Genomic DNA, 25,692 nt, shown 5'->3' with positions numbered 1-25,692 from the left:
AGAGACTATTTAATGGCTCAGGAACCCTTTGCAGGCGTTTTCTATTTGTAATTATACATTTTAGTTGATTTGGGTCTTGTTTCATATCACACAGTGACATTTGATTAATTAAAATGCATTTTTTATTTAAAGCTTTAGTTTTACTGTAATAACCATGTCTAATGTTTAATTCTCTGTCTCATAATTTTAATTAAGTTTTGCTTTGAGAGCACATTTTCCTGAACGATTAAAATGTGATTAATTTAGATTAATTAATTAAAAAGCCTGTAATTAATTAGATTAAAAATTTTAATCAAGTCCCAGCCCTAATTTTTATATATACTGTTATTTTGTCTTGTAATTGTTAATTACATACTGCTTTATTCCATATCATATCAGTGTTATTCATATATTAAAACTGTCAACTGCACACTCATTTGGCAGAATAAAAGTTTGACAATTATTCATTTGTTCTTTGTCATACTTCAGTAACATTTATAATTAAGCAAGTTGTAATTAAACAAATGACTGCAACATTTCCCCCTGTTAAGTGCAGTAGACTGAAAAGAATAGCTTTATTTGGAAATATAACATATCTAATTTTTAATGGACTTACATAAAATCTTTCTTCAACATAGACCCCACTAATGAACTGATTAAGTGTTATTTTCCTTATAAAAAGAAGAGAGAAAATGCACAAAGGTAGGAAAGGAAAAGAAAGTGATAAAATAATAGGTTTTGTTAAATGTTCTTCAGATAATGAATTAATTGACAAAGTTTTTGCAGGGTGTGAAAAAAAATGTTCAAGGTCAGGCTCCTGGGGCTAAGCCCCCCCCCCCCCCCCCCCCCCCCCATATCTCAGTCCTAGTGACGTCCATGCTTAAGATGATGATTGTATGGTCAACAGTTTTCCAGCAGTGGCCATGGCCCCATCTAGCCACCCTTTGGGGGCGCCACTGCTGACAGCATGAATTACATCAGACGCAGAGCAGGTTTAAATGGAATAAAATGAGCATGTAATATTATCTTTTTAATGGATCTGAGTTTTATTTTGAAAAGGCATCCTAGGTGAGTGAAGGCTACCAGCATTTTCAGTGGTGGACAGTCTCTTTTCAGGCCTTTACACCACACACGTGTTCCGTTATTAACAACACAGTCACCATAGCTCCACATGGGGGTGGGGGGTCCACCGTTTACAAACACTGGCACTTTGCATGTAGAGGAGCAGCCCAAAGAAAGGTTCGTCGAGTAGTGGGCTGTACCAAGTGGCCATGGCGGAGGGGGGTTTGGGGAACGGAAAGAGGCTTGCTTTTCTCTCAAATTTCAAGAATATAAACTCGCCTACACTAAACCCAAAACAAAACTCAGATAGATGACGTATTCAGTGAATTTCATAGGAATTCATGCGGCTAACAACGAAACGGAGCTCCGTGGGGGTGTCGGGGACCCCCCTCCGGCAGATGCGCTCTGCCCGGGCTGAGACGGAGAAATCGGGCGCTGAAGTCTGAGGCTGCTCACACACCGGTCGGAGGGAAACCATCAATGATGTCTTCCCCGTGCATGTGCTCCCACAACTTCATCCCTTGAGACGCGCCACTCCCACATCACAAAGGTCGACAGGTGCAGGTGAGGGGCTGGTTTTAATGTTTTGTTTGGATTCAGGTGTGATTCGGGAGATGTGCTTATGTGATGCTGCGTGAGGCTGACTGGGGTACCAGCGGAGCAGGAGGAGGAGGAAGATGAGGCCGGCGGATGATGAAACACCTCACATGGATGACATGAAGCCTGCGCGGGAGGAACTACAGTAATTTATGCGCATTCCTAACGGAACAAATTGTGCCCGCGAGTGGAACAATGCAGCGGACCACATGGCATTTCTAAGGCTTATTACCATGTTATACGTGTTTACAAATCCTCCCGTTTAATCGCATTTCTGCCATAAAAATTCGTGTGTAGAAAAAATGGAAGAAACTGAAGGAGGCGTTTAGTCTTTGTCTGGTAGCCTTTAGTTTTCAGGCAGCTCGAGCCAGTTTTATTATTATTTATTGCTTACAAATAATAATAGCTTCTTTATCAAAATTATTATCAGGCTAATAATAATAATAATAATAATAATAATAATAATAATAATGACACCGGTTAGTGAGAATCGGCGCTCCTTTGTGGCTTTTGAATGAAGCGGCCTCTCCCCATACACACCATGGCTAAAATTAAAGGAAATCCAATAATCTCTTAATCCGAGAGGGCTGCGTGTGCTGCATCCTCACGCGTCCGCGACATTTTAAACGAGCTGATAGAAGTTAGGAGGAAAATTGCGGCTAATGCCTGCGTCGCATTGGAGGTAATTTATGAGCCAGGGATGCTGCGCACCTTGCCGGCGTGTCGGATGGCCGCGGCGCACACACCCATAGGATTTCATTCCGGTGAAAAAATCACAACTTTTGCCGTTTTTTCTTATAAATAAACAATTAAACTCATCAGAAACGAGGACAAATGGATTCGAGATGTCTAAGAGCTTCCATTGTCCTCAGCCGACAGCGGGGATGTTTGGGTTTGGATCCAAATAGCTTTGTCCTTTCAATAATTCAGGAGACTGGAAACCTAATAGTCTCCAACCCTGGACCTGGTCCTGTCACCGTCCGCGACAGAGAGCAGGCTAGACGCTCCCAGGCGTTCATTTCTTTCGTAAAATGAGTTGGAATAAAACGATCTCTGTTCATGGTGTCCCTGCCATGTGATGTCCACGTGCACGAGGGCAGAGCTCTCCGTGAATGTGGCCCTAAAAAATATGATTTTTATTTTTTAGGAATCTGTTCCAGAGGTCTGCTACCCGTGGCTCTGGAGCCAAAGATGGCCCTTCATCCTATATGAAGTGGCTCCGTTGATAATCACCTTTCTGTCTAAAACTTCTGCATTTGCAACGATTTGTGTAGAACTACATTTGAGCTACATATTTTAATAAAACGCGATATTATACATGCAGAGTGCACATTTAATTATTTCTGCACCAAAACGAGCTGAAATGGCAGTGTTTAGTTAACTGTTGAGCTCAACACGCCCTTCTGCAGAGAAAATGTGTCACTGACTCTTACACATGTTTGTTCAACAAAAGTGATAATGACTCATTTTATTCTGATTTTAAGGGCCAATGTGGTTCTACGAGTTAAATTTATTTTAGGGCTACAGATCTCTGACTTGGATTATGATGAACTTTTTCTCCAAAAGGCCAAAAAGTTTGAATTATTATTACCGTAAATCCTCTAATACAGACCCGGGCCTGTATTTGACTCAAGCTCATCAAGCTCCAGGCCTTTATTGGAAGGAGGACCAGTATTAGAGGCAGGCCTCAGTTTCTATTTGAGCAAAATGAACTAATGGTTCGTTGGAGTTTTTGACAATTAAAATTGCGCCCACATTTTCAAAGTTAAACACATTTCTTTTAACAACGGTAGTTTCTGCTTCAGCCCCCCCCCCCCCCCCCTCAGCACAGCAGCCGCAAACTCACTGATGCGCCTGCAGCCTCTCTGAGTTCCTGCTGCTCTAAACATTAAAATAATTATTTCATTTTCTGTTCCTCACTTCTGATCACCTTCAGTGGTGTCTGTTTGTTGCAACCACCAGGTACAACAACTAATTGCTTTTATTTGACTATTTTTCTGTCCTGCCTGTTTATTATCTTCCTGCATCTCCTCTCAATCCTAAAGAGAAACTGCTACCTGGGTTCATATATATTCACCTCATGAGTTACCTTTGAACTGCAGTTCTAAAAGATCTACCGACCGCAAAAACAGCGGAGTGCTCCCGGCCACATCAGTTAGGTGCGTCACCGAGGACAAAACAGGTGATGCGCCCCGATCTACAGCAGCGAAACGCATCAGGAACAAATAAAAGAATAAAAGACAGAAAACATAAAAGGAAATGAGCCGACATGAACGATCGTGTGTTAAATTAGTTTCTGAGGTGGCGACACCTGATTTGATAATGTTACTGTGGCCTTGCTCAGGACACAGATGTCTGGAGCGCGTCAACAATCAGAGCTTTGAATGCGCAAGCTGGTTAAGGTTAGGATGGGGGTGAGGGGAAGGTTAAATAACGAGAGGGTAAAGGTCACAATTTGGTTAAATGTCCATTTTACGGCGGGCGTCGGTACCGACGCTCTGGCACAGCACGTTGCCTCCCGACGCGCAGGAGCTTGTCACCTGCTGACAGCAGGCTGCTGTCTTTTCCGAGGACTGCATCTTGCTGGTCATCATCACGTGACAGCGACTAGTCGATGACAGACATAACAAGTCACTATAGAGCGGTGAAGTCGACTAGTGACTAGTTCATATAACCCCTGCTACTGCTCCCCAGAGTGTTCTGCAGCATAATCAGCACGTTCTCTTTGAACTTGATATCAAATTTTCGACTCCTCTTCGTCTCCGCACGGTCAAAGTTACCCTCGCGGTCTATCACTGGCAAATCAAAAGTGAGACGGATGACACAACCGCCATGGTTGTGGTATTTCTTTTATTGTTATTATTATTGTTGTTTTTATTTATTTATTTATTGTTTTGTTTTATGTTGTAATGAGATCCTAAGTTAGGTCTCCACCAAATGGTCGACCAGAGCATTAAGTCAGTAGGAATATGAAACATTTATCTGCGTGAGGATTTTTAATAACACTGAATTTTGTGTGTTACTTTCAGCTTGATCACTGTTCTGTTTCTCTTCTGCCCCACAGATATTTGGTGATAATGAGGAAATAAAAAGCTCAGTAGTTGCTCAACCTTCACAGACTGTCCTGAATCCTACTGGCTGTTGGCCCCAGACACCCTCATACTTCACACAGAGTTCGTCACATTGCGACATTTGGCAGTTGAAGGCTTTGCCCTCCGGCCCAAATAGAACAAAAAGACGTTCCGCCCCCTCGCCTTAGTCTGTCTTATCAAATGCCCAAAAACAGCAAGGCCGTCAAGAGAGAGCTTGACGATGATGTCACTGAGTCTGTCAGGGACCTGCTTTCCAATGAGGACGCCTGTGATGATTCCTTCAAGAAGGCATCGTTGATCGTCGACAGCCCCGAAGGGGAAGGCAAGGAGTGTGATGTGGAGGAAGGAGGCTCAGATGGCGAGGAGGAGGAGCGTCCAGCCTGGAACAGCAAGCTCCAGTACATTCTGGCCCAGGTTGGATTCTCTGTAGGCCTGGGCAACGTCTGGAGGTTCCCCTACCTGTGTCAGAAGAATGGAGGGGGTGAGTGCCTCTCTGTAGTCCCAACCAGCCCCTACTAGATAGGAAGGTTCATCAACACTGGTTAAAGCAAAAATCTGAAGTCATTCTGTCACAGGCCACCATTTAGTGGCGTAGAAATACATTACAGCCTAAGCCTCTCTCCTTACTCAGGGCAGTAACTCCCAGACTGGAGGAATGGCTAAAGCAGGTCCCAGGAAACACACCAGACATCTCAATCCAGAACATATACATACATACACACACACACACACACACACACACATACACACACACACACACACACACACACACACACACATATATATATACATATCTATACATATATATGTATATATATATATATATACACACACACACACACACACACATATATATATATATATACCCTGCTGCAGATTATAGAAGTCTACCTGAAAACTGATTAAATGTATCAGGTGACAGAATAGGAGCTCTCCATCTATGAAAGGATATTACCTAATTAATGCTGGGTGACATGTTGAATAGCAATATGACCACCATCAACCACAGCCTCTTATGTAATCAGTGTCACGCTGGCAGGTTCTGCACTGCCATGATGCGTGAGAGAGGAGGGACAAAAACATGCACGTGATACTGCAATATTCAACAAGATTATGGCAAAATCCAAATTATGAATATGTCCAATGAAATCTTGGCTAAATTCAATGAGATTTGGTAATTACCAATATACAACAAGATTATGGCAATGCCCAAAGGAATTATGACAATATCCAACCAAATAATAGCAATATCCAATGAGATTATGGCAATGTCCAACAAAATGATAGCAATATCCAATTAAATTAGGGCAATGTCCAATTTATGATAATAGCAAATAACAATTATGGCAATATTCTGTGAGATTAGGGCAATATCCAACAAAATGATAGTGAAATCCAACAAGAGCATGACAATGACCAACAAAAGTATGATAATATCCAATTACATTATGGCAATATCCAAATTATGACTATATCCAGTTACATTATGGCAAAATAAAATGAGATAATGACAATATTCTATGAGATTAGGGAGCTGTACAATAAGATACCAAAAATAATTATGACATTATCCAACAAGATTATGGCGAGTTTTCGTTTCTACGGTGAGTTGTTTACTAATCCCAGGCCCAACTAATAAATGAATCATTAAATATGAGACTATTTATATGTTTGAGATTCACAGGTCCGTTCTCTGCTTAACTCAAAAAACTTTGTTCTTCTTATGGTAAACAAAAGAACATACAAGGTGAAATGATTCTTGTAATTAAAATTGTGGCCCACAAGTTCCTCCATGTTGATGATTGTGGCTCATTTTGTTTGGACATCCTGTCCTAAAGGGGCCCGCAGGAAAAAACAAAACAAAAAAAAACAACTCCTGTTATTTCTGTGAAAAACATGTGAGCAACCTTCATACGGTTTCATCTGATAACACTGATCTAAACTAACTCTTCCTGTTTGGGGTATGTGATACATTATCAGACAGAGATGGTTTCTTCTAGTTAAATGCCCCCCCCCCCCCCACACACACACACACACACACACACTTACAATGTATGCACATATAGCTGAGGTATATGTACAAACGTGGAAAATACAGTACACAGTACTCAGCATACAAAGTACCAGTTTATTCAGTGGTTATATTGAACACTTGTTTAAATTCCTAACATGAAATTAAGGTTGATAAAATAACTTGGATCCCCAAATCTTCTGTTATACTAACATTGGAATAAGCACCCCACAACAAAACTACTACTAGTATTTTGTATGACCACCATGATTTTCAAGGCCAGCACCAAGTCTTCTAGGCATGGAATGAACAAGTAGGCGACATGTTGCAACATCTACCGTTTTCTATTCTTCAAGAATAACGTCTTCTAGAGTCTGGATGGAGAGTGATGCTCAGCGTGCTGCTTGTTGCTACAGTATTCTGGCTGATACGTAAAGCTCTGCTGGTCTTCTTGTAGCCCTCACCTTTTTGTGTAGAGAAAGTATTTCCTTTCTCAGATTTTGTGACATTTCTCTTCCATGTGGAGCCACTGCTGACAGTAGAAATGGAAAGGACTTTTCTTAGTTAAGTAACGCCCTTTTATGGTCACCTGTCTGCAGGACACCTCTTAGATTCATCGTTAGACTCACCTGTGGTTGAAAACGTTAATTCTAATGTTGTAGTCTTAAGTGTGACTTTTCTCCTAAGACTATAACTGGGGTGTACTCATTTTTGCAACATGGGCTTGAATGGATTTGTTTGACAAAAACTTTTTTTGTGTGTGCAAATGAACAAATCTTGTTTGTAATCAACGGCTCACATTGTGTTGATTCTGAGAGGAAACCCAAGGTTTTCAGACAAATGTAGGGGGTGTACTCATTTATGCTGAGCACTTTATATATGTTTGAATATATACGTACGGTTTTGCACAAAATGTCTCATGCTTGATGTGCAGGAAGTGACCCAAATTGGGATTTTATTTTTAGAATGAAATGAGACAAAAATATCTCCGTCTGACCAGGATGTTGGTTGATTGCATCATCAAAGCATCAGAACCTTTTCATTTCCTCTCTGAAACAATGGTGCTCAGAGGAGCTACGCATTGATGCCGACTGATTTCAAAGCCCCTTCCCTAGAATGAGCCGTGTGTGGCCCAGATTCAGCTGAAGCCACTTGTGTACGTGAAACACCAAGTAGACACGTGCGCCGGCCGGGCTCCTTTGCTCTGCCACTCCCGTTTAGATCAGATCTGGGCGGGACTCAGGAAAGGAGCCGGCTGAGCGCCCTGCCAGGTGAAACAATACGACGTGTTTGAACAGGGACGACGCCACCCACGGAGGCCATTTCAGCATGTTCTTCAGCGACTCACAGTAAACACAAGAGGACATCGACCCAGCGGCGCTCACATCTGCTGTTGGGGTTTGTCCCTGAGAGAGAGAGGACAGAAGGGTGTCACAGCAACAGTACAGCTCCAGAAGACAAATGCTGTGATGATGTGGTAGTTTAGGACAGGTTTCTGTGCTTTTTAAAGCCATCAGGGAAAGACTGGAAGTATCAGTGCACATCAGGGGAAGAGAAGTTGTCCATCCATCCATCCATCCATCCATCCATCCACCCATCCATCCACCCATCCATCCATCCATCCATCCATCCATCCACCCATCCATCCATCCATCCATTCACCCATCCACCCATCCATCCATCCATCCATCCATCCACCCATCCATCCATCCATCCATTCACCCATCCACCCATCCACCCATCCATCCACCCATCCACCCATCCACCCATCCATCCATCCATCCATCCATCCATCCATCCATCCATCCATCCATCCACCGATCCATCCATCCATCCATCCATCCATCCATCCACCCATCCACCGATCCACCCATCCATCCATCCATCCATCCGCCCATCCACCCATCCACCCATCCATCCATCCATCCATCCACCCATCCATCCATCCATCCATTCACCCATCCACCCATCCATCCATCCATCCATCCATCCACCCATCCATCCATCCATCCATTCACCCATCCACCCATCCATCCATCCACCCATCCACCCATCCATCCATCCACCCATCCATCCATCCATCCATCCATCCATCCATCCATCCACCGATCCATCCATCCATCCATCCATCCATCCACCCATCCACCCATCCATCCATCCATCCGCCCATCCACCCATCCATCCATCCATCCATCCATCCATCCATTCACCTCCTTTAGAGTCACAGGGAGGTGGTGTCTGTCTCCATAGGCATCAGGTGAGAGGTTCTCTAGACAGGTCTCCAGTCCATCACAGAGACAAACAACCAGTCACACACACACACACACACACACACACACACACACACACACACACACACACACACACACACACACACACACACACACACACACACGCACGCACGCACACACACACACACACATCATGGGGGAGCATACAGATTCAAACTGCAGCAAATGTGAGTGGGTGTGTTTGTTAGTGAGCCGGGGCAGCACGTGGCACACTGTTTGTGGTTTTCAGAAACTGAAATGTTCTGATGTCGCTCCCATCTGATGCAACACTTTCATTTCCTGTCTTCATCCTCTAACGGTGCGGTTCTGACTGGCAGGAGCGTACCTGGTGCCCTATCTGATCCTGCTCGTATTGATCGGCATCCCGCTGTTCTTCCTGGAGCTGGCGGTGGGTCAGCGGATCCGCAGGGGCAGCATCGGGGTGTGGAACTACATCAGCCCTCGGCTGGGAGGCATCGGCTTCGCCAGCTGTGTGGTGAGTCTGGCGCCAACGCACCAGCTGTTTCCACGTATATGAAGTGACGGGGCCAAAGGATAAGTGCTGATGCAACCTCCATCTGCTGTGAAACCACAGATGAAGGTTGCATCAGTCTGATGCTGCGCTGGGCTGATGCAGCACAGGAAGTTTCATTTCAGATAAAAAAAAATTTTTACCTCAGAGTGACACATTCTGTGTTTATGGTGTTGGTGTGTGATCAGCGATGTTTCAGACCTGGGGGCGGTGGTTTTATTTGTAAATGGATGAACAGGACTGATATGGTATCTTGTAACAACCTCAGTTTAGAGAAACAGAGATTAGTTCTGACCAGATTGATGAGCTAATGGCTAGTCTTTTACCTGGTAGTATTTCTAGTGGAATATAGAGTCAAAGTTAGGTTTCATCACTTATATGGCTAGATTTTATCTGGAGGTAAATCACTTGTGCACAAATATCTAGGAAACGTTAAAAACTAACTTTTTAGGGATGTTTGGAACGGGTGCTAATCAGACTAGCAGTTAGCTCATCACTTTGGTCAGAAGTGTTTCTCCAAACTGAGGTTCTTCACGGAGCTATCTACAGCAGGTAAGATGGTTGATGCCGGTAGCTGTACTCCAACTGCTCCACATCTTTTGGGTGTCTGAAGTTCTCGTGCTCTCCTGCCTGCAGGTGTGCTTCTTCGTGGCTCTCTACTACAATGTCATCATCAGCTGGAGTCTCTTCTACTTCTCCCAGTCCTTCCAGCAGCCGTTACCGTGGCATGAATGTCCACTTGTTAATAACAAGACCAGCACATGTAAGCCACAGGAACCAGGGCACATTCATGGACAACTCTTGGGGAAGCCAAATTAAAAGTGGAAAATTTGCAGGGCTTTCTCTTTTAATATATGTCATTTTATGGCTAATTTCCATGTGGAAGCTGTTCATGGTTGTACTCTGACCCTGAAAAGTAGAACTGGTGCCTCCCTAATGCACAGCCAGTGTCTCATTGGGTCTTTTCTGTTTTGGTTTTGTAGTCGTGGTGCCAGAGTGTGAGAAGAGCTCAGCCACCACTTACTACTGGTACCGTAAGGCCCTGGACATCTCTGACAGCATCTCCGAGGGAGGAGGACTCAACTGGAAGATGACACTGTGCCTGCTGGCTGCCTGGTCCATGGTCTGCCTTGCCATGATCAAGGGAATCCAGTCTTCTGGAAAGGTAATTGGAATCTGTTCTTTATGTAAAAGCAGATATCAAAGGAAAACAGTTCAGTACAGTGATGCAACCGCGAAGCACCACTTTGCAGAGAGCCAAGGATGAATACAAACAGGTGGAAGTTGTTGGAACAAAAGGTTTCTTCTTAAGCTGTGCTCTCAGTCAGAATGAGCTCGTGTTAGCGAGGTCTAAGGGGGCTTTTGGATCACTGCTGTATTACCACTCAGAATCGTTTCCTAACACAACTGTTTCAGGTATAAATCCAAGAGCTCATGTGATGTGATTTCTGGCTCAGATGACATCAGATTAGTGCACCAAAGCTGACAGTAGTATGACTTGCATCCGGAAGGATTAGCCCAGAGGTTTTTGCCATTTGTTCCCAAACTGGCTCTGCATCACCTCCCTTTGTGCAGGTGATCATCCTCACCATCACATGCTTTTATTTATCACATGACGAGTATTAGCTGTGCACTTCTGAGGTCACACTCAGGCCTGTGAGAACTGTCCTGAATATCTTTTGTTCACTCTGTATCTGTTCAACTTGCTCTTGGCTCTTTTTAACCACAGAAAAGAAATGCTGTTTTTTGCTAACGTTTCGGCTAATTCCTCTAGCCACCCTCAGAGTTGTGGCGATGTTGGTGGCGTCACTTTCTTCTCCGTTTATGAGCGGGCAGCAGAGAGTGACACCGTCCTCTGCATCTGTTACGCAGCTGTTGTTTGGTGGTCTTCCTGCTTTTTGTTAAAGTTAAAACAACACTAAGCAGTAAAACAACACTTTAATCACTTCCTTTAAAAGTGAGGTTCAGTGATTTTGTAGGTAGAAACTTTACCAACTTTACAAGGGACAGCCCTCATCTGCAGACCTCCAATGACCAGAAACAGCACTGTTCTGGAGCAGATAGGTGCTCTAGCGGGCGCTCTTTACCTGCTTAATGGCTGTTAGCTATTTTCTGGCTAGCAGAAATCTTTATCAGTCCACCAAGTTTACTTTTTAGTTGGCATCACGGCGGAGCCTTGAAGTAAAAGCCAGAGAGTAAATGTCTTTAGAGGCGAAGCAAAAAGCTAAAACCAGAGTGAACACTGGCATGGCCTAAACTGGTTTCAGGGAGCCAAAGGAGGCTATGAGTTGCCAGACTGATGGTGACCTGGCTTTGTTGCTACTGGACTTGTAAACAATATTTTTTTGTCTAACAGTGTGGATCTTTTTACTTTGTGTCATTTAATATCAGCTGTCTCACCTTAGCTTTAGCTTGTTGTTAGCGCTAGCTACAGCAGGCTGTGGCTGGGTTGTTTGACAGTTGTAATCCCACTTTTAACCAGTAGGAGAGAGGAGCTTGAAAATGTTTAATGTTACTTTAAAGGCATCCTATGCTACAGTTTTACATTTTTCAATTATTTTTCCCGTGCCAGAATGTGCTAAAAGGAAATATCACTCAGACCAGTATCGCACTTGCAACTTCACAGTGCCGGTCCGGTCCCTGTTGGGCTTAGAAAAATGGAGCTGACATACCTGCCGCTGCAGTCTTCTTCCAGCACACTTTAGATTGTGAACACATCTGATTAGTTTCACTCAGTGAGGAATCTCTTCTGTAGAACTAATGAAGACTGAGGAGACGTTTCAGCACCTAGATCAAAGTGTTAAAAAGACAAACGGACAGCGAGAAGAAAAGTTTCACTTTTGCTTTAACGAACAAACACTAGGGGGCGCTAAAAGCAAGGCAAAACTGCCTAGTAACCCTTTTTAACATCTGGAACTGGACTAACCGCCTCGTTCGTTTGGAGAAAACACCATTTTACTTTTAGGCCTATCTCGTTATACAAGAGAAGCTTTCCTGTTGCAACAACTTTTATATGTTGTTGCAATTATGAGAAGGTCTTTAAACAAGATTTCATTACGTTAGAACGAGAAACATTCATTGTTGATACTACTCCATTGTTTTTACATCACACTGACAGAAACACACTTCTGTACCGTTGCTTTAAGAAAGTAGTCCACAAGAAGGAAACGTTATCTAATTAATCAACATTTCAATTGGACTGATTAGCAAACATTTGCATTAACTTCAGTGAAAAATGTTTTACAACAATTAGGAAAACCTTTCATACAAACTAAATAGACTAGTGATATGTTTCATTAGACTGTTACGGTTGTTAATCTTTCACAATGTTGTAGCATTTTATTGTGAGTAAATAGGTGAAAAACATGTTCACTGAGTTGTTTTTGACACTTTTTCTATGTAAATGTTACATTTTTTAATCTGTTAATGATTTTGAGGTCTACATTTTTCCAGAGTTGAATTTTTATCAGCCTGAGTTGACCTTGGGACATTACCAATGCTTCTCACTACTTTAATCACAATTAACCCCTAACTAAAACTAGACTAATGTAGTTTTGATCCTTAGATACGTTGCCAACATTAACATGTACTGTGAACTAGTAAAACAGTTTATGTGGATACGAGCCTGGAGCTTCAAATGCCAGTCAGCTCTTAGGAGAATGCTACGGTTTCCAAAGGAACAGGCTAGCGTACCTCGGATGAATGGGAGAGGTGGCTTTCAAAGCTTTGACTCAGGCATTGTCCATGGCTCAAGTCCTTTCAGAGCAGCTGTCTCGAGCCCGCTTGGCCCCACGTTCATCCCAACAGGCCCAGACAAAACAGGATGGAAAGCTTCCCCAGCAGAGGTGTTTTATTCTCTGCTCCTGTCCACAGACGCAGTTGTCACCATCACCAGCATCTCCAATAATAAAGTCATCTGTGAAGCAGGCAGTAGTAGGACAGGCGGAGCAGCCATCTGGTGTGTCTGATAGCCATTTTTAGCTGCTGGGAGTAAAACCGTATTTTTTTCCTCGAACGTGTGAACTGATTTAATTATGTTTCAAGTTTGTGTTGCTTTTTGTTAAAACAAAAACACACTAATGCTCCAGTTTCCACATGTAGAGAAGGGCCACTCTCTGCCCTAAGAAAACAAAATCAATGTTTCTGGGCCATTTTCTGTGTGTTGGACAAGTGACTTCAAAACTGTAATGCATTATTTATTACTTGTTACCCTCATTTTAAAGTAATTCATTACATTACAATATTACTGATTTTAAAATGTAAGGCACTATACTACTTTTGCATTACTTTAAGTTACTTTCACCAAAACAACTTCAGTATGAATCTGGTCATGTGACGCTCAGTGAGCTCATGACATATATGTGGAAGGTGATGTGGTGTCTGAGCTAGGATTGCTGTTAAAAACAGTCAGATATAATAACAGTGTTTTAAAATGATTGTTTATTAAATAAAAGCAACACCAATCTGTACTCTCAGCACGCTGCCATCTTATATTAACTGAGCAGGGAGTGAGGTGGTGGGGTCTCCAAGCCTATATTTGCCTTGGTCCCCAAATGCCTTGATACGGCCCTGGATGTGGGATTGACTTCTGGGGTGATCTGATTCTATCACATGTATAAATATTAAATGCTTATATATTATTGCTTTTCACAGGTAAAAATGTGTATTGGGGATAAATCTTCCTACTTTTTTCTTTTCAAGCACTTTGTTTTGTTTTCTTGATTTTATGTGAATAATTTCCGGCTCTTTCTCTCTCTAACCTTCCTGCATGCTGCATGTTTTCTCCGTCTTCCAGAAAAACTGTTTCCTAGATTTCCTACTTTCTAAATAATCAGCCAAAGGGATCTACCAAACGCAACAAACAAAAAAAAAGCTTAACATGCTCCAGCAGCAATGAGTTGAAATCACCGGGGCACAGATTATGAACTCAGCTGAAAAGTACATGAAGTACCAGAGAATATGGGCTGATATAAACGATCACAAACGAATGACTTTGTTTTGGTGGAGCGATTTTGTGAATATAACAGCGGCCGCGTGCAGGACGCAGCTGGAGTATTTGAGCCATTACCGCTGCGTCCTCTCTGCTCACAGAATGCCCGCAAAGCTGAGTCCATAAATGACGTCATATATGTGGATACTGGATCTTTTTTCAGGCTTCCTGCAATTAGAATTTTTAGGAAACCCACATCTTGATTCTGGGTTTAAAAATGCATTATAATTACTGCGTTACTGACAATTGTACCGAGTAAATATTACCTTTTTCTTTCCCTGTAATGCCTTACATTACCACATTACAGCAAAAAGCAATGCATTACAGTAATTAATTACTTTAGTACCGCGTTACTCCCAACACTGAGTATGAAAAGGGATGAAACGGGTTTGGTTGCTATGGTTACACGCTTTCTTTTGGCTGGCTTAGTTGCCAGGAGTGTGGCAAAGAAGGAGTTGGGAGGGGGCATCTTATTTGGGCACGTGTTGGACCAGATTTCAATAAAATAGCTGAAAATGCTTTGGTGATCATTAAAATAATTTCTTTTTTTTTGCCATGAAAGGATGTTAGAGCTGTTGTGTGTGCTAACATTACATGTTTGTGACCTCTCCTGTACAGAGGGGCTCCCCGAACATGGCCCCCACGAGCAGCACCTGCAGTCTATCTGTTAGCGTTATCGCTGATGGAGCATCAAGCTGCAGTGGCAGACAGACAGGCTGTGTGGCTTTTTCTGACCAAGGCTACAGCTGTGTTGTGTAAGAAAGCACAGCCATGGGAGGGCTGACTCACACCAGCCCTGACGAGAGCTGCAGCTGAGGGGGAAAAGTCTAAAATAAATAAGTTTCAAAAGGAGAGAAAAGCAGTTGAAACACTTGACTTCTCAGCAGCAAATCAGATCTTTATTGCAATTATAACTGATTCAAATTATTGAAATTTTCAACTACACATAAACGCATGAGTGTCCAAGGTTCACTTGCAGTGTAAATATACTCTACCATGATTGTTGCAACATGTTTGTATTATAATTCTGGATGTTTTATTCATAATGTAGACCAAAGTTTAGTTTAGCTTTAAAAACGACATCTTCTTGGGAAAGTTACAAACCAGAGAACACGTTTCCATTTTCTAAACAATGACTACACAGTCCTGTTGGGGTTTCATTCATCTTTAAGGAGACGTTACGCCATCACAGCTACACGGGATGTTTCTGAGTCATCTAATGAGTCAACCACAAATCACCTGTTAGAGTGCAACCACGCCCCGACAGCCGCCGTGGCTGACTCAGGCCTTCAGATCCAACCTCTGAACAAATCCTCTGTGTGTGTGTGTGTGTGTGTGTGTGTGTGGGGGGGGGGGGGGGGGGGGATAATTATTGTAAAGAAAAGTGTTGAAAAAGTACAAAACCCCCATTTTAGAAACTTGAAGCAGAATGTCCCGCTGTAGAAATATACCTTCTATTTGCATTGTTTCTGGTTCAAATCATTTGTTGCACTCACACATTTAATCTCACTGTGGAAGCCCTAACATGGAGGTCGCCACCTGTGTGTGTGTAACGGGCTGATTATAGTTATCAGAACAAAAACATGGTGAACCCAGTATTTAGTCCGTCCCACTTTCCTGTTTATAACCCGACTCTCCATCATTTCAGTGACGTTCAACTGTGAGAGGGTTATGTTTTTACGTTAAGCTTGCCCTAATTACCAGGCTCTTATTGTGAAGGGGTTTTACAGGGTGTTATGTCTCATGCAGGCAGGGCCTATGATGCTGTCAGAATAATAAAGATAGTTACTGTAAACCAGCACCCACTGTGTAAAACTGATGACACCCCCCCCCCCCCCCCCTGCAGGTGATGTACTTCAGCTCCTTGTTTCCATACGTTGTTCTGATCTGTTTCCTGGCTCGGGCGCTGCTCCTGAAGGGCTCCGTGGACGGGATTCGTCACATGTTCACACCCAAGGTAAAGCACATCAGAGGTCAGAGTGAACCCTAACCCGTCAGACTCTGTTCTGTATTACTGCTGTTTTACGTTTGAGTTTTAGTCCTCTACAGCTGGTTTATCTGCTTACATGTAAACCATAAGTAGTTTTTGCTCAATAAACAGAAATATGGGCAAAAATACAGGATTAAAGCTAATCCTAATGAATTAAACATATTGTTAGATTACCATATCAGAGCCGTTTCCTCATCTCCCTGATGGTTTCACCGTTTAACTGCTGGAACTCAAAAGACTACATCTGTAGCTTGATAGGCTGGCTCTCCAGCACCCTCAGCCAATAGCATGACAGGCCACAGAACCGTGTCTCCATGGAAACAGGAGGTACCGCGTCCTTATGTAGCCGGCCAGCAGAAGATACTCCTAGTCAGCAGAGTGCCTGTCGCATGTGTGCTCTCTCAGCTCCTCCAGCGTGCGTGTCCTTAGATTCTCATCTAAACAAGCTGGATTTTATGAAAGCTTCACGTATTTCTGTTAAATTCTTAAATGTGTATTTTTGAAGTTATGTGTTTACCATAAATCAAGGAAAACGCCAGTTCAATGAAAATAATCTACATAATAGTGATGCAGGCTGCGGAGTGAGGGTTTGTGTGTGTGTGTGTGTGTGTGTGTGTGTGTGTGTGTGTGTGTGTGTGTGTGTGTGTGTGTGTGTGTGTGTGTTTGTGTGTGTGTGTGTGTGTATGTGTGTGTGTGTGTGTGTGTGTGTGTGGGCCTGACTTATTTTGACGAGGCACACTGAACCCTAACCCAGTATTCCTGCACTGCTCTCAGCTGGAGATCATGCTGGAGGCCAAAGTGTGGCGAGAGGCGGCCACACAGGTCTTCTTCGCGCTCGGTCTTGGCTTCGGCGGCGTCATCGCCTTTTCCAGCTACAACAAGCGCAACAACAACTGCCACTTTGATGCCGTCTTGGTATCATTCATCAATTTCTTCACCTCCGTGCTGGCCACCCTGGTGGTGTTTGCTGTGCTGGGCTTTAAAGCCAACATCATGACCAGCAAATGCATTTCTCTGTGAGTAGAACGGACAGTGAGCGATCAACCACTCAAGTGTGGTCCAGAGGTCTTTAGGGAAGACCGTCCAAATCCAGAAGTTTGTCTACACGTGTTAAAGACTGTCTCGTTGTCTTTTAGGAACACCAATAAGATTGTGGCTTTGTTGGGGAATGGCATTGAACCGAGCCTCATCCCCCACCACATAAACCTGACTCAGGTCAGTCAGGTCAGCGCTGACGACTACCATCAGATGACCGAGATTCTCAGAGGCGTGAAGGAGAACGAGTACCAGAACCTGGGCCTGGAGCCCTGCAGCATTGAAGCCGAGCTCAATAAGGTAACCCCAAAGAAATATCTGCCCGTGTTTCAGAAGGATCTAAATGTTTTAGTCAGCGTATGAAACTACATCTAGGAAACCTTTCCCATCTCTGGAGGAAGGCTTGTTTCTGCAGCCACCTACTGGTTTGCTGGTTTGTGATTGTTTTCCTTCCTTTAACAGGCGGTCCAAGGCACAGGTCTGGCCTTCATTGCCTTCACAGAAGCCATGACCCACTTCCCCGCCTCGCCCTTCTGGTCGGTCATGTTCTTCCTCATGCTGATCAACCTGGGCCTCGGCAGCATGTTTGGCACCATCGAGGGAATTCTCACGCCGCTGATCGATGCCTTCAAAGTCCGCAAGGAGTTTCTGACGGGTTAGTCTTTGTTCAGCCTTGTACGAATATTGATGTTTAAACAGTCATGCTTCAAACTAAGTTTAAAATGGAAAATATGAACTCTACACCTCTAACTTATTCCCCGAGACGGTCAGAGGACCTTATCCTGACACCCTGAGGATTCGGTGTGTTTGTCCTCCTGCAGTGGGATGCTGTACGTTGGCCTTCTCCATCGGCCTCCTGTTTGTTCAGCGCTCAGGGAACTACTTTGTGGCCATGTTTGATGACTACTCCGCTACTTTGCCCCTGCTCATCGTTGTCGTGCTGGAGAACATCGCGATCGCCTGGTTCTATGGGATCGATAAGTGAGGCCAGCTCGGCAGCAGCTCATTCATTCGTGCAGAACAGAAATGATGATTTTGTCTTTTCCTAACTTGCATTGCCACTTTTGCAGATTCTTTGAAGACTTGAAGGACATGCTGGGCTTCACTCCATACCACTTCTATTATTACATGTGGAAGTACATCACACCCATCCTGCTGATCGTCCTCCTGTGCTCCAGCTTCATCCAGCTGGCCATGACGCCACCCAGCTATAGTGCCTGGATAGAGGAAGAGGTGAGTGCATTCCCTCCAGTAACCACCCCGAATCTCATGAAACTAATCACAAACCCAGGCTTTCATTCACCTCTGCCCTCCAGGCCATAGAGAAGACCCTCCACTTCCCTCCGTGGGGCATTGCCGTCTGCATCTCCCTGGTGGTGATGGCCATCATGCCCGTGCCGGTGGTCTTCTGTTTGCGCTACTTCAACATCATTGATGAGAACAGCGGCGGCCTCTCCTCTGTCTCCTACAAGAAGGGCCGCGTCATCAAGGAGAGCCCCCGGCCGGAGGACGACGATGACGCCAGCCTGATCCACGGCAAGTCCCCCAGTGAGGCCCCCTCACCTATGCCCGGCAAAAGCATCTACCGTAAGCAAAGCGGAAGCGCCGACCCGGACACAGCACCCAATGGCCGCTATGGTATCGGTTACTTGATGGCCGACATGCCGGACATGCCCGAGTCAGACTTGTAGACTGGAATAGTTGGCCATCCTTCCCTCTCACATCTGCGTGCGTTTAGTCGGCCGTATCATCGTTGTGTGTTCCTTTTGCAACTTACATTTTTGTAGATATGGTAGATGCTCTGTTATTTGTCGTCTCTGAACCTTATGTGACTGTACACCTTAAAACGAGACCAGGGTGGAGAAGTAACACCAACCTTATCTAGTTTGACTGCACTGCCCCCCCCCACCCCCCCACCCCCCCCCCGCGCCCGCCCGGAGACGGATCCAGTACGATGCTCCAGCAGGACACTCCATCCCACAGCTGGAGCAGCAGTGTTCATCATGTCCTTACGTGTTTAGTGCATTATGATGAAGTGAAATGATGAGTCAGCGTTTCTGAATCAGCTGGAGGACTCCACCCCCATGATTGCTGAGACAAAAGTGTGCCTAAGTGATTTATATTTGTTTATAGAATACACGGACGCTGTACATTTTATGTATTCTGTAAATATAATATAAATATTATAAATATATTTATCTTAATAGTTTGGATATCAAAGCAGTGCTTTTAAGGTCCAGAAGTACTTCAGACCCTTAACTCTCACTCATCTCTTTGTTTTTCTACTAACCTGTCCACGTCATGGAGGACCGAGTCCTCCTTGTAAATATGTTTTCCATCTACTTGCTTCAGATGCGATGTTTTTTCCTTCCTGATTCAAAATAAAAGGTTTACAAAACAAAATCTGTCCTTCAACTTTGACTTTTAACTATTTTCTAACGTCTGAGTCAGTTTTGGGACTTTTCCATGCCTAAAACATTTAAACACACACCAAAAACACAAAACAACTACATTAAAAAAAAGCTATAATGAACAAGGAGCCATGCTGGTGTATAAAATAGCTTTTACTGACTTGTTTTGCATCAAAGTGACTGAATAAAATGTAGAAAAGGAGAAAACATGCAAAGGCAGCATGGTGAAAAGCTGTGTCCTGACCTCTGAGGAGCACTCATAAACACAGACATGAGAATAAATAATCAAACTTACATTTTAGTGGCTTCTTCTAGTTCTGGCATTCTTCATAGTTTCTGCTGTCTGGTTGGGCAGGTAAACAAATATGTCTGGTGCCACCTTACATCAGGTCATCTGTCCCTTTTAGACATACGCAGAAGGTAAAGAGATTTATCTGAGCCGTTTAAAGCGTCTCTGTTGTTTTACCTGATCAGAGGGCAGATACGCTAGCTCAAGTGCAACATAAACCAGAGTAAAAGTGATAGGGGTGTAAACGTTGCTATGCAATCCTTTACAGCTTTAAGCCCTTCGCTCACCAGTCATTCAGGGTGTGAATGCTATTTCTCTAAACTGAGGCCGTTCAGATGAATAACATAAAACAGAGATGAAAACTTTTACAAAGAAAAACTCTTGGAAGTGGCTGAAAAATCCCTTTAAACAGTCATCATCTGGAATGACGTGCACGGGGACAGTGGGAGAAGTCTTGACTCCGATGCCTTTGATTCTGTTGCCAGGAGCGATGTGGGATTCACAAGGCCAGAGTACTGGGAAGTGCACAATGGAGTAAAACGTCCCTTTCAACGTGACTGGGGAGTCCGTCCCTTTTGGCTGACGCCTCTAGAAACAAACAAACATTATGTTCCAGTAGGAAGCGGCTCAACCTTAAAACATGATAGCATCTGTACTACTGTTGATATTTCCTACAGCTTCATCCGGAGAAAACCCACCATGCAGAGGGAGAACAAGCTCCGCTCAGAAAAGCTGCAGCACCGGGATTCAAACCTGTGACCTCCTTGCTGTGAGGCAGCAGTGCTACCTACGTTTCTACTTTGCAGCGTGGGATAGCAACAGAACAGAACTAATCCCAAATGTAGCTAAAGCTAACGACTAAAGGTGATGAGCTGCTGCTTCCACCTTCCTATGGAAGCTAGCTGGGCTGCTAACGCTAGTGTTAACAAGAAGAACCAGACGGTGGTTCTGTTTGTATTTCTACTTTCTTCCACAACAGCGCTATAGCTAACACGACTTTAGTTTGCACTCCCGACAGGGTCATGTTACTGTTGAGTTAAGCTGCAGTGTCCATTCACCACGAGGGGTGGAAGCAAGAGATTCTTCTGCCTCCTGGCGCTGATGACTTATGGACCAACTCCACACCTATGTCAGTGCTGAGGTATGCAGGTTAGCTAACTCATGATAAACTGGACTTATTCAGTTTAAAGGTGTGGTTCACTGAAAAAGCATTTTTTAATAATTAGGTCACACTATTACTGAACATTCATGGACCACTCATTCAGACCTTCGGACTGTCTTCTACAACATGATTCTGTTGTTTTATTAGGCAACTTAACTGCAACCACTGAACCTTATGAAGACTCCTGAATTTAAGGAATTAGCCAGTAAACCTGTCAGTGTCTGTGCACGGATTCATGGTCTAAATCAATAAAAGTACCCAAAGAAAACACACTTTAGACTATGAAATAATGATTTAGCTTCACCACGGTGCTTCCAAACAGCCTTTAGCTTAAAAACGTCGTAATCTAGATGAGAGATGATGCATTGCCACTTTCAAAAGTCACAGGATCCTCTGGCTGCTTTGAAGATGAGTACATTTTTTGGAGCCTGTCACCAGTTGTTTTCTGGTGCTGCAGCAGATAAAGACATGAAACACGTCTACGAGAGAGGAGCTAGAAGAACGGATCCAAACCTGCTGCTTCAGGCATGAAGGAGCTGCTCTTTCATTTTAGCAGCGATCTGCTCTCTCCTCTCACAGTGCTTCTTCAGGTCTTTGACCTCATGTGGCAGCATGCTGTTCCACACCATCAGCACAGACTCCTCATCTGTGAGACACACACACACACACGCACGCACACACACGTAGAGCGAGAGCCTCCCAGCGAGGTGACTGTTTTCCAAAAAGGACACCAGAGGACACATCAGGCTCACCATCTTGATTCTTGTCTCGTGGGAGTCTTCTGCCCAGAACCAGCACCACGTTCTTCCAGTCCAGTGTCTCTGCTCGTGAGAAACCAGCTTTAACACACAGCGTGCAGAGAGTCGTCTACGGGCAATCGCCCCGAGAAGCCAAACAAGAACCCAGCTGGATCTGGATGTTCAGCCTCACTTATCTTTATTTTCTCTACTTTTCTTTGTTTACCAGTTCCCACTGTCACTGCTACACATAACTGCACTTGAACTGGTCTCTGTCCAGTATCACTACAGCGCTCACTAGAGCTGGAGGATGGTGCTGATGGTCTCAGAGGGTCTGATATTAGACCAGTGGTTGTGACCCCGACTGAAAGCTGAAATAATGAAAACTTAACTCTTTTTGTACTTAAAGGTTCCAGATTGTGCTGCTTTAAACCTTTCAGAGCAAAGGCAGGCACAGTTTATGATAATATATCATCATTGGCACTATTGAGATGTCATTTATCTTAAATAGAAGTTAGTTTCATCAGCCCAAATTTATACCGTTACAGCAAAGCTCCGCCCACACCGACAAAACGTGCCTAGCACAGCGTCTTCGGCAAGTCTGTATGGGCTATGGTGGTCCAGCGGTAAGAGCCCAGCCAGCACTCCAACCACTGTACTACCACGTCTGTTACAAAACAAAAAGCCTAAATCTCTTGTGCTGGCCATTATGTGCACCTTTGTAGATGTTTTGTCATTAATGTAGGAGGGAACGGAGAAATGCCTGATGAGGTAAGTGGGATACTTTCTCCTGGAGGCAGGAAAAATCTTCACATTTTAATTATGGCTGAGGCAGAACCATGCATGAATGCAGCCAAAGATGGGTTTGGGGTCTTTCACATGAGAAAATGACCATATCACATATAAAATGCTCCCAAATGTGTTTTTTATGATATGGAACCTTTAAGCTAACCGGTTTAACCCTCCCACTGTCCTAGTGGGTGTGACCCCATGAGGAAAGTTGACCATTGAGTAGGGTTGATGGTTTATCCCTTGGGTCCATGTGGCAGGGGTGAGCACCACCTCACCCCTGCCACATGGTCAACTTTCCTAACGGGGTCACACCCATAAAGACAGTGGGAGGGTTAAACCCCCTAAATCAGTTATATAATGAACAGTTTCTTTGGTCTTATTTGATTAGCAGAGTAACTTTGGGATCCACTGGTTTAGAAATCTGAAATTGTGTTTCTCTGACTTTTGTTTCACGCCAAAATAAAAGAAACTGACCTGAAACTAAATCTAATTCCATTCAGGCTCCACAGCAGTGTTCAGACTTGTTAAGACAATAGTCAAAATATCCAAGTTAAACGTATCCACTGGCCTCTAAAAATCCTACTTTTTCATTAATAAATGCTAAGATGTTTAATTCATCAGCTCAAAAATACATTAAGCATGCAATACTTTAGAAAAAAAAGAAATAACTGGTGGAAAAGGTCACTGAGATGAAGCTCCGTTGTCTAAAGCAGAACATCTAAAGTCCAGCCTGAGTGAAAGGAGGACCTACGTATGAATGCTGAGGTGATGGAGCGAACAGAGTCACACATGGGTGCCGTGACCTGCAGTGGCTGGTGTTTAGAGAGCTCCAGCAGCAGCAGGTGGCCGCCTCTGGTGCCAATCCAGAGAGCTGCAGAGCTCTGCACCAGCAGAGCTTTCACCGTGGCCCAGGAGGACGAATCAGAGCCCAGATCCACTCTGCTGCCCCGCCTCCATCTGCACGCAGAGTCGTTCCTGTGAGGAGATGACACGTTTATATGTGGCTGTGTGTGTGTGTGTGTGTGTGTGTGTGTGTGTGTGTACCTAATAATCTGAGCACAGTTGATGCAGTCCACCATCCTCTCGCTCTTCTTGTCCCAGACTTCAACAGTCGGTGTTCCAGCTTTACTCAGGTACACGTATTTATCCACAACCATTCGGGACACACACGCCTCACTGCTCAGTAGCTTCTGCCTGAGGGAGCACACACACACACACACGCGCACACACACACACACATTAGATCTATGTGCTGATCTGGGCCCGTTGTTAGATCGACCAGCCCACCAGAACCACGCACCTGCAGTAGCTGCACAGTTGGCTGCAGGCTGACTGGAATTGGCCGAGCTAATTTTGTTGCCTGTTTTTAAATCTAAACCAAGAAATCTTGAGGCCATTTCATTTAGACCGCTAACCCTTTCTAGTGTTGTTTGCACCCGTGTGTTTTGAAGTGTGATGCTTGCAGCTGCCCATCTTCATCAGGGGACATTTTTAATCTCTATGGGATTTCCCTCCTGGTTAAATGAAACGAGCCAACAGTCTGTTTATGAAACTTTGGATTAAATGAAACGTTTTTAAATAAAAGAGATTTTTGTTTTTGTTCATGTGAGGCAAGATTTAAATAATTTGGTAACCCGTTTAAACGTATCCCATGCCCTGCTGACTGCTAAAGGAGGGCAGGCCTTATGGCTGGACGATTTCAGTGCATGCTGGTTCCACACTCAGGACCACTCACTGGGAGGAGACGTTAGGTCTGGTGTCGATGGACTTGCAGACGTTGTATTGAACAGAGAAGGAGAGGATCTTGGTTCCGCAGCCGGCCCACACGGACCTGCAGTCCAGCGGGTGAACGGACTGGACGAGACACACAAGCGGTGTGTTGACGTTTCCCACAGAGAGAGTTTTCACCGGCTGGCCGTTCTCCTGCTGCACAAAGCAAGACAAGAATGTTCTAGAAGCTAGGTGGCTGCAGATTCACAGGATCTGGGTAGAAATGTTTACCCTGAGAGTGGAGTCCTCGTAAACACTGAGGACTCCGTCGGCTGACCCCACCAGCAGGTAATTCCTTCTCTGGCTGCAACAGTAAACATGGAAAGTGCTTTTATGTGAACAGACACACACATCACTGCTGCTAAGCCATCCATCTAACAAGTAGCATGAGAACTCTGACAGGTTCATGTGTTTTTACTGATGGTGGCAGCAGGAACACCACCCCAACACGCGGTTAGCTCTTAGCATCATCGTGGCTCTTTCAGTACAAAGCTCAGCCCAACATGAGGGGCGTGTGTTTGGGTGTTTCTTGGTGCAACGATGTTTGGTCATAAATGTTAAACTGTTGAAATTCCTGACGAGTGAAGCCTCCATCTACGAGGAGGAACTTCTGGTGAATCCATGAATGAGCAACACAACTGAACATGTGGTTAGCACCTCAAAAGTCCCACAATCCTCTTGAACGTTCTGGTACTGACCCAGCTGACGGACCTGGAGAGGTCTGCCGTGTTTTTTGGGGGGCTTACGTGCGACGAGGGTTCACGTGGAAGTGCAGCGAGGTAACCGCATCGCCGACACTCTGCAGGTAGTGCCAGGTGGACGAGTTCCTGGTGCTGATGAGAAGTAAGGAGCCAGACTGCGTGCCTGCTACCAGCCAATCACAGTCCTCGTCTGGGACCTGGACTGTCTCCAGGCACAGGACGGGGCTGGTGTCGACCTCCTGGTTAAGAGGAGAGAAGCAGGTTACCTCATT

The 25,692-nt window shown here is 44.4% G+C and overlaps 2 protein-coding genes across 6 annotated transcripts in view; one reads left to right on the top strand and one right to left on the bottom strand.

Moving 5' to 3' along the window:
* The first annotated feature begins 1,332 nt into the window (after positions 1 to 1,332).
* On the top strand, positions 1,333 to 19,480 carry slc6a15 (solute carrier family 6 member 15). Its single transcript, XM_015963800.3, has 12 exons — positions 1,333 to 1,605; positions 4,703 to 5,211; positions 9,350 to 9,507; positions 10,180 to 10,306; positions 10,527 to 10,708; positions 16,380 to 16,490; positions 17,298 to 17,539; positions 17,660 to 17,858; positions 18,021 to 18,213; positions 18,380 to 18,539; positions 18,629 to 18,791; positions 18,875 to 19,480. Exons 2-12 carry the CDS (start codon positions 4,911 to 4,913, stop codon positions 19,247 to 19,249), a joined length of 2,211 nt encoding a protein of 736 aa, XP_015819286.1. The 5' UTR covers positions 1,333 to 1,605; positions 4,703 to 4,910; the 3' UTR covers positions 19,250 to 19,480.
* Positions 19,481 to 20,104: 624 nt separating this feature from the next.
* The window catches only part of lrrk2 (leucine-rich repeat kinase 2), a 70,174-nt gene continuing 64,586 nt past the window's right edge, over positions 20,105 to 25,692 (bottom strand). For 4 of the 5 annotated variants that reach the window (XM_054732725.2, XM_054732727.2, XM_054732726.2 and 1 more), the window contains 8 exons: positions 25,466 to 25,659; positions 24,951 to 25,023; positions 24,685 to 24,875; positions 23,994 to 24,143; positions 23,701 to 23,924; positions 22,173 to 22,259; positions 21,934 to 22,066; positions 20,105 to 20,846 (listed from right to left, as the gene is read on the bottom strand). In XM_054732725.2, the coding sequence (XP_054588700.1) occupies positions 21,942 to 22,066; positions 22,173 to 22,259; positions 23,701 to 23,924; positions 23,994 to 24,143; positions 24,685 to 24,875; positions 24,951 to 25,023; positions 25,466 to 25,659 (1,044 nt within the window). In that variant the 3' untranslated portion in view covers positions 20,105 to 20,846; positions 21,934 to 21,941. The remainder of the gene's footprint in view (positions 20,847 to 21,933; positions 22,067 to 22,172; positions 22,260 to 23,700; positions 23,925 to 23,993; positions 24,144 to 24,684; positions 24,876 to 24,950; positions 25,024 to 25,465; positions 25,660 to 25,692) is intronic. The other variant, XM_015963796.3, reaches the window with a different exon arrangement.

This window comes from Nothobranchius furzeri, chromosome 4, assembly GCF_043380555.1.
Source record: "Nothobranchius furzeri strain GRZ-AD chromosome 4, NfurGRZ-RIMD1, whole genome shotgun sequence".
Taxonomy (NCBI): Eukaryota; Metazoa; Chordata; class Actinopteri; order Cyprinodontiformes; family Nothobranchiidae; genus Nothobranchius; species Nothobranchius furzeri.
This window is presented reverse-complemented; position numbering and strand designations above follow the sequence as displayed.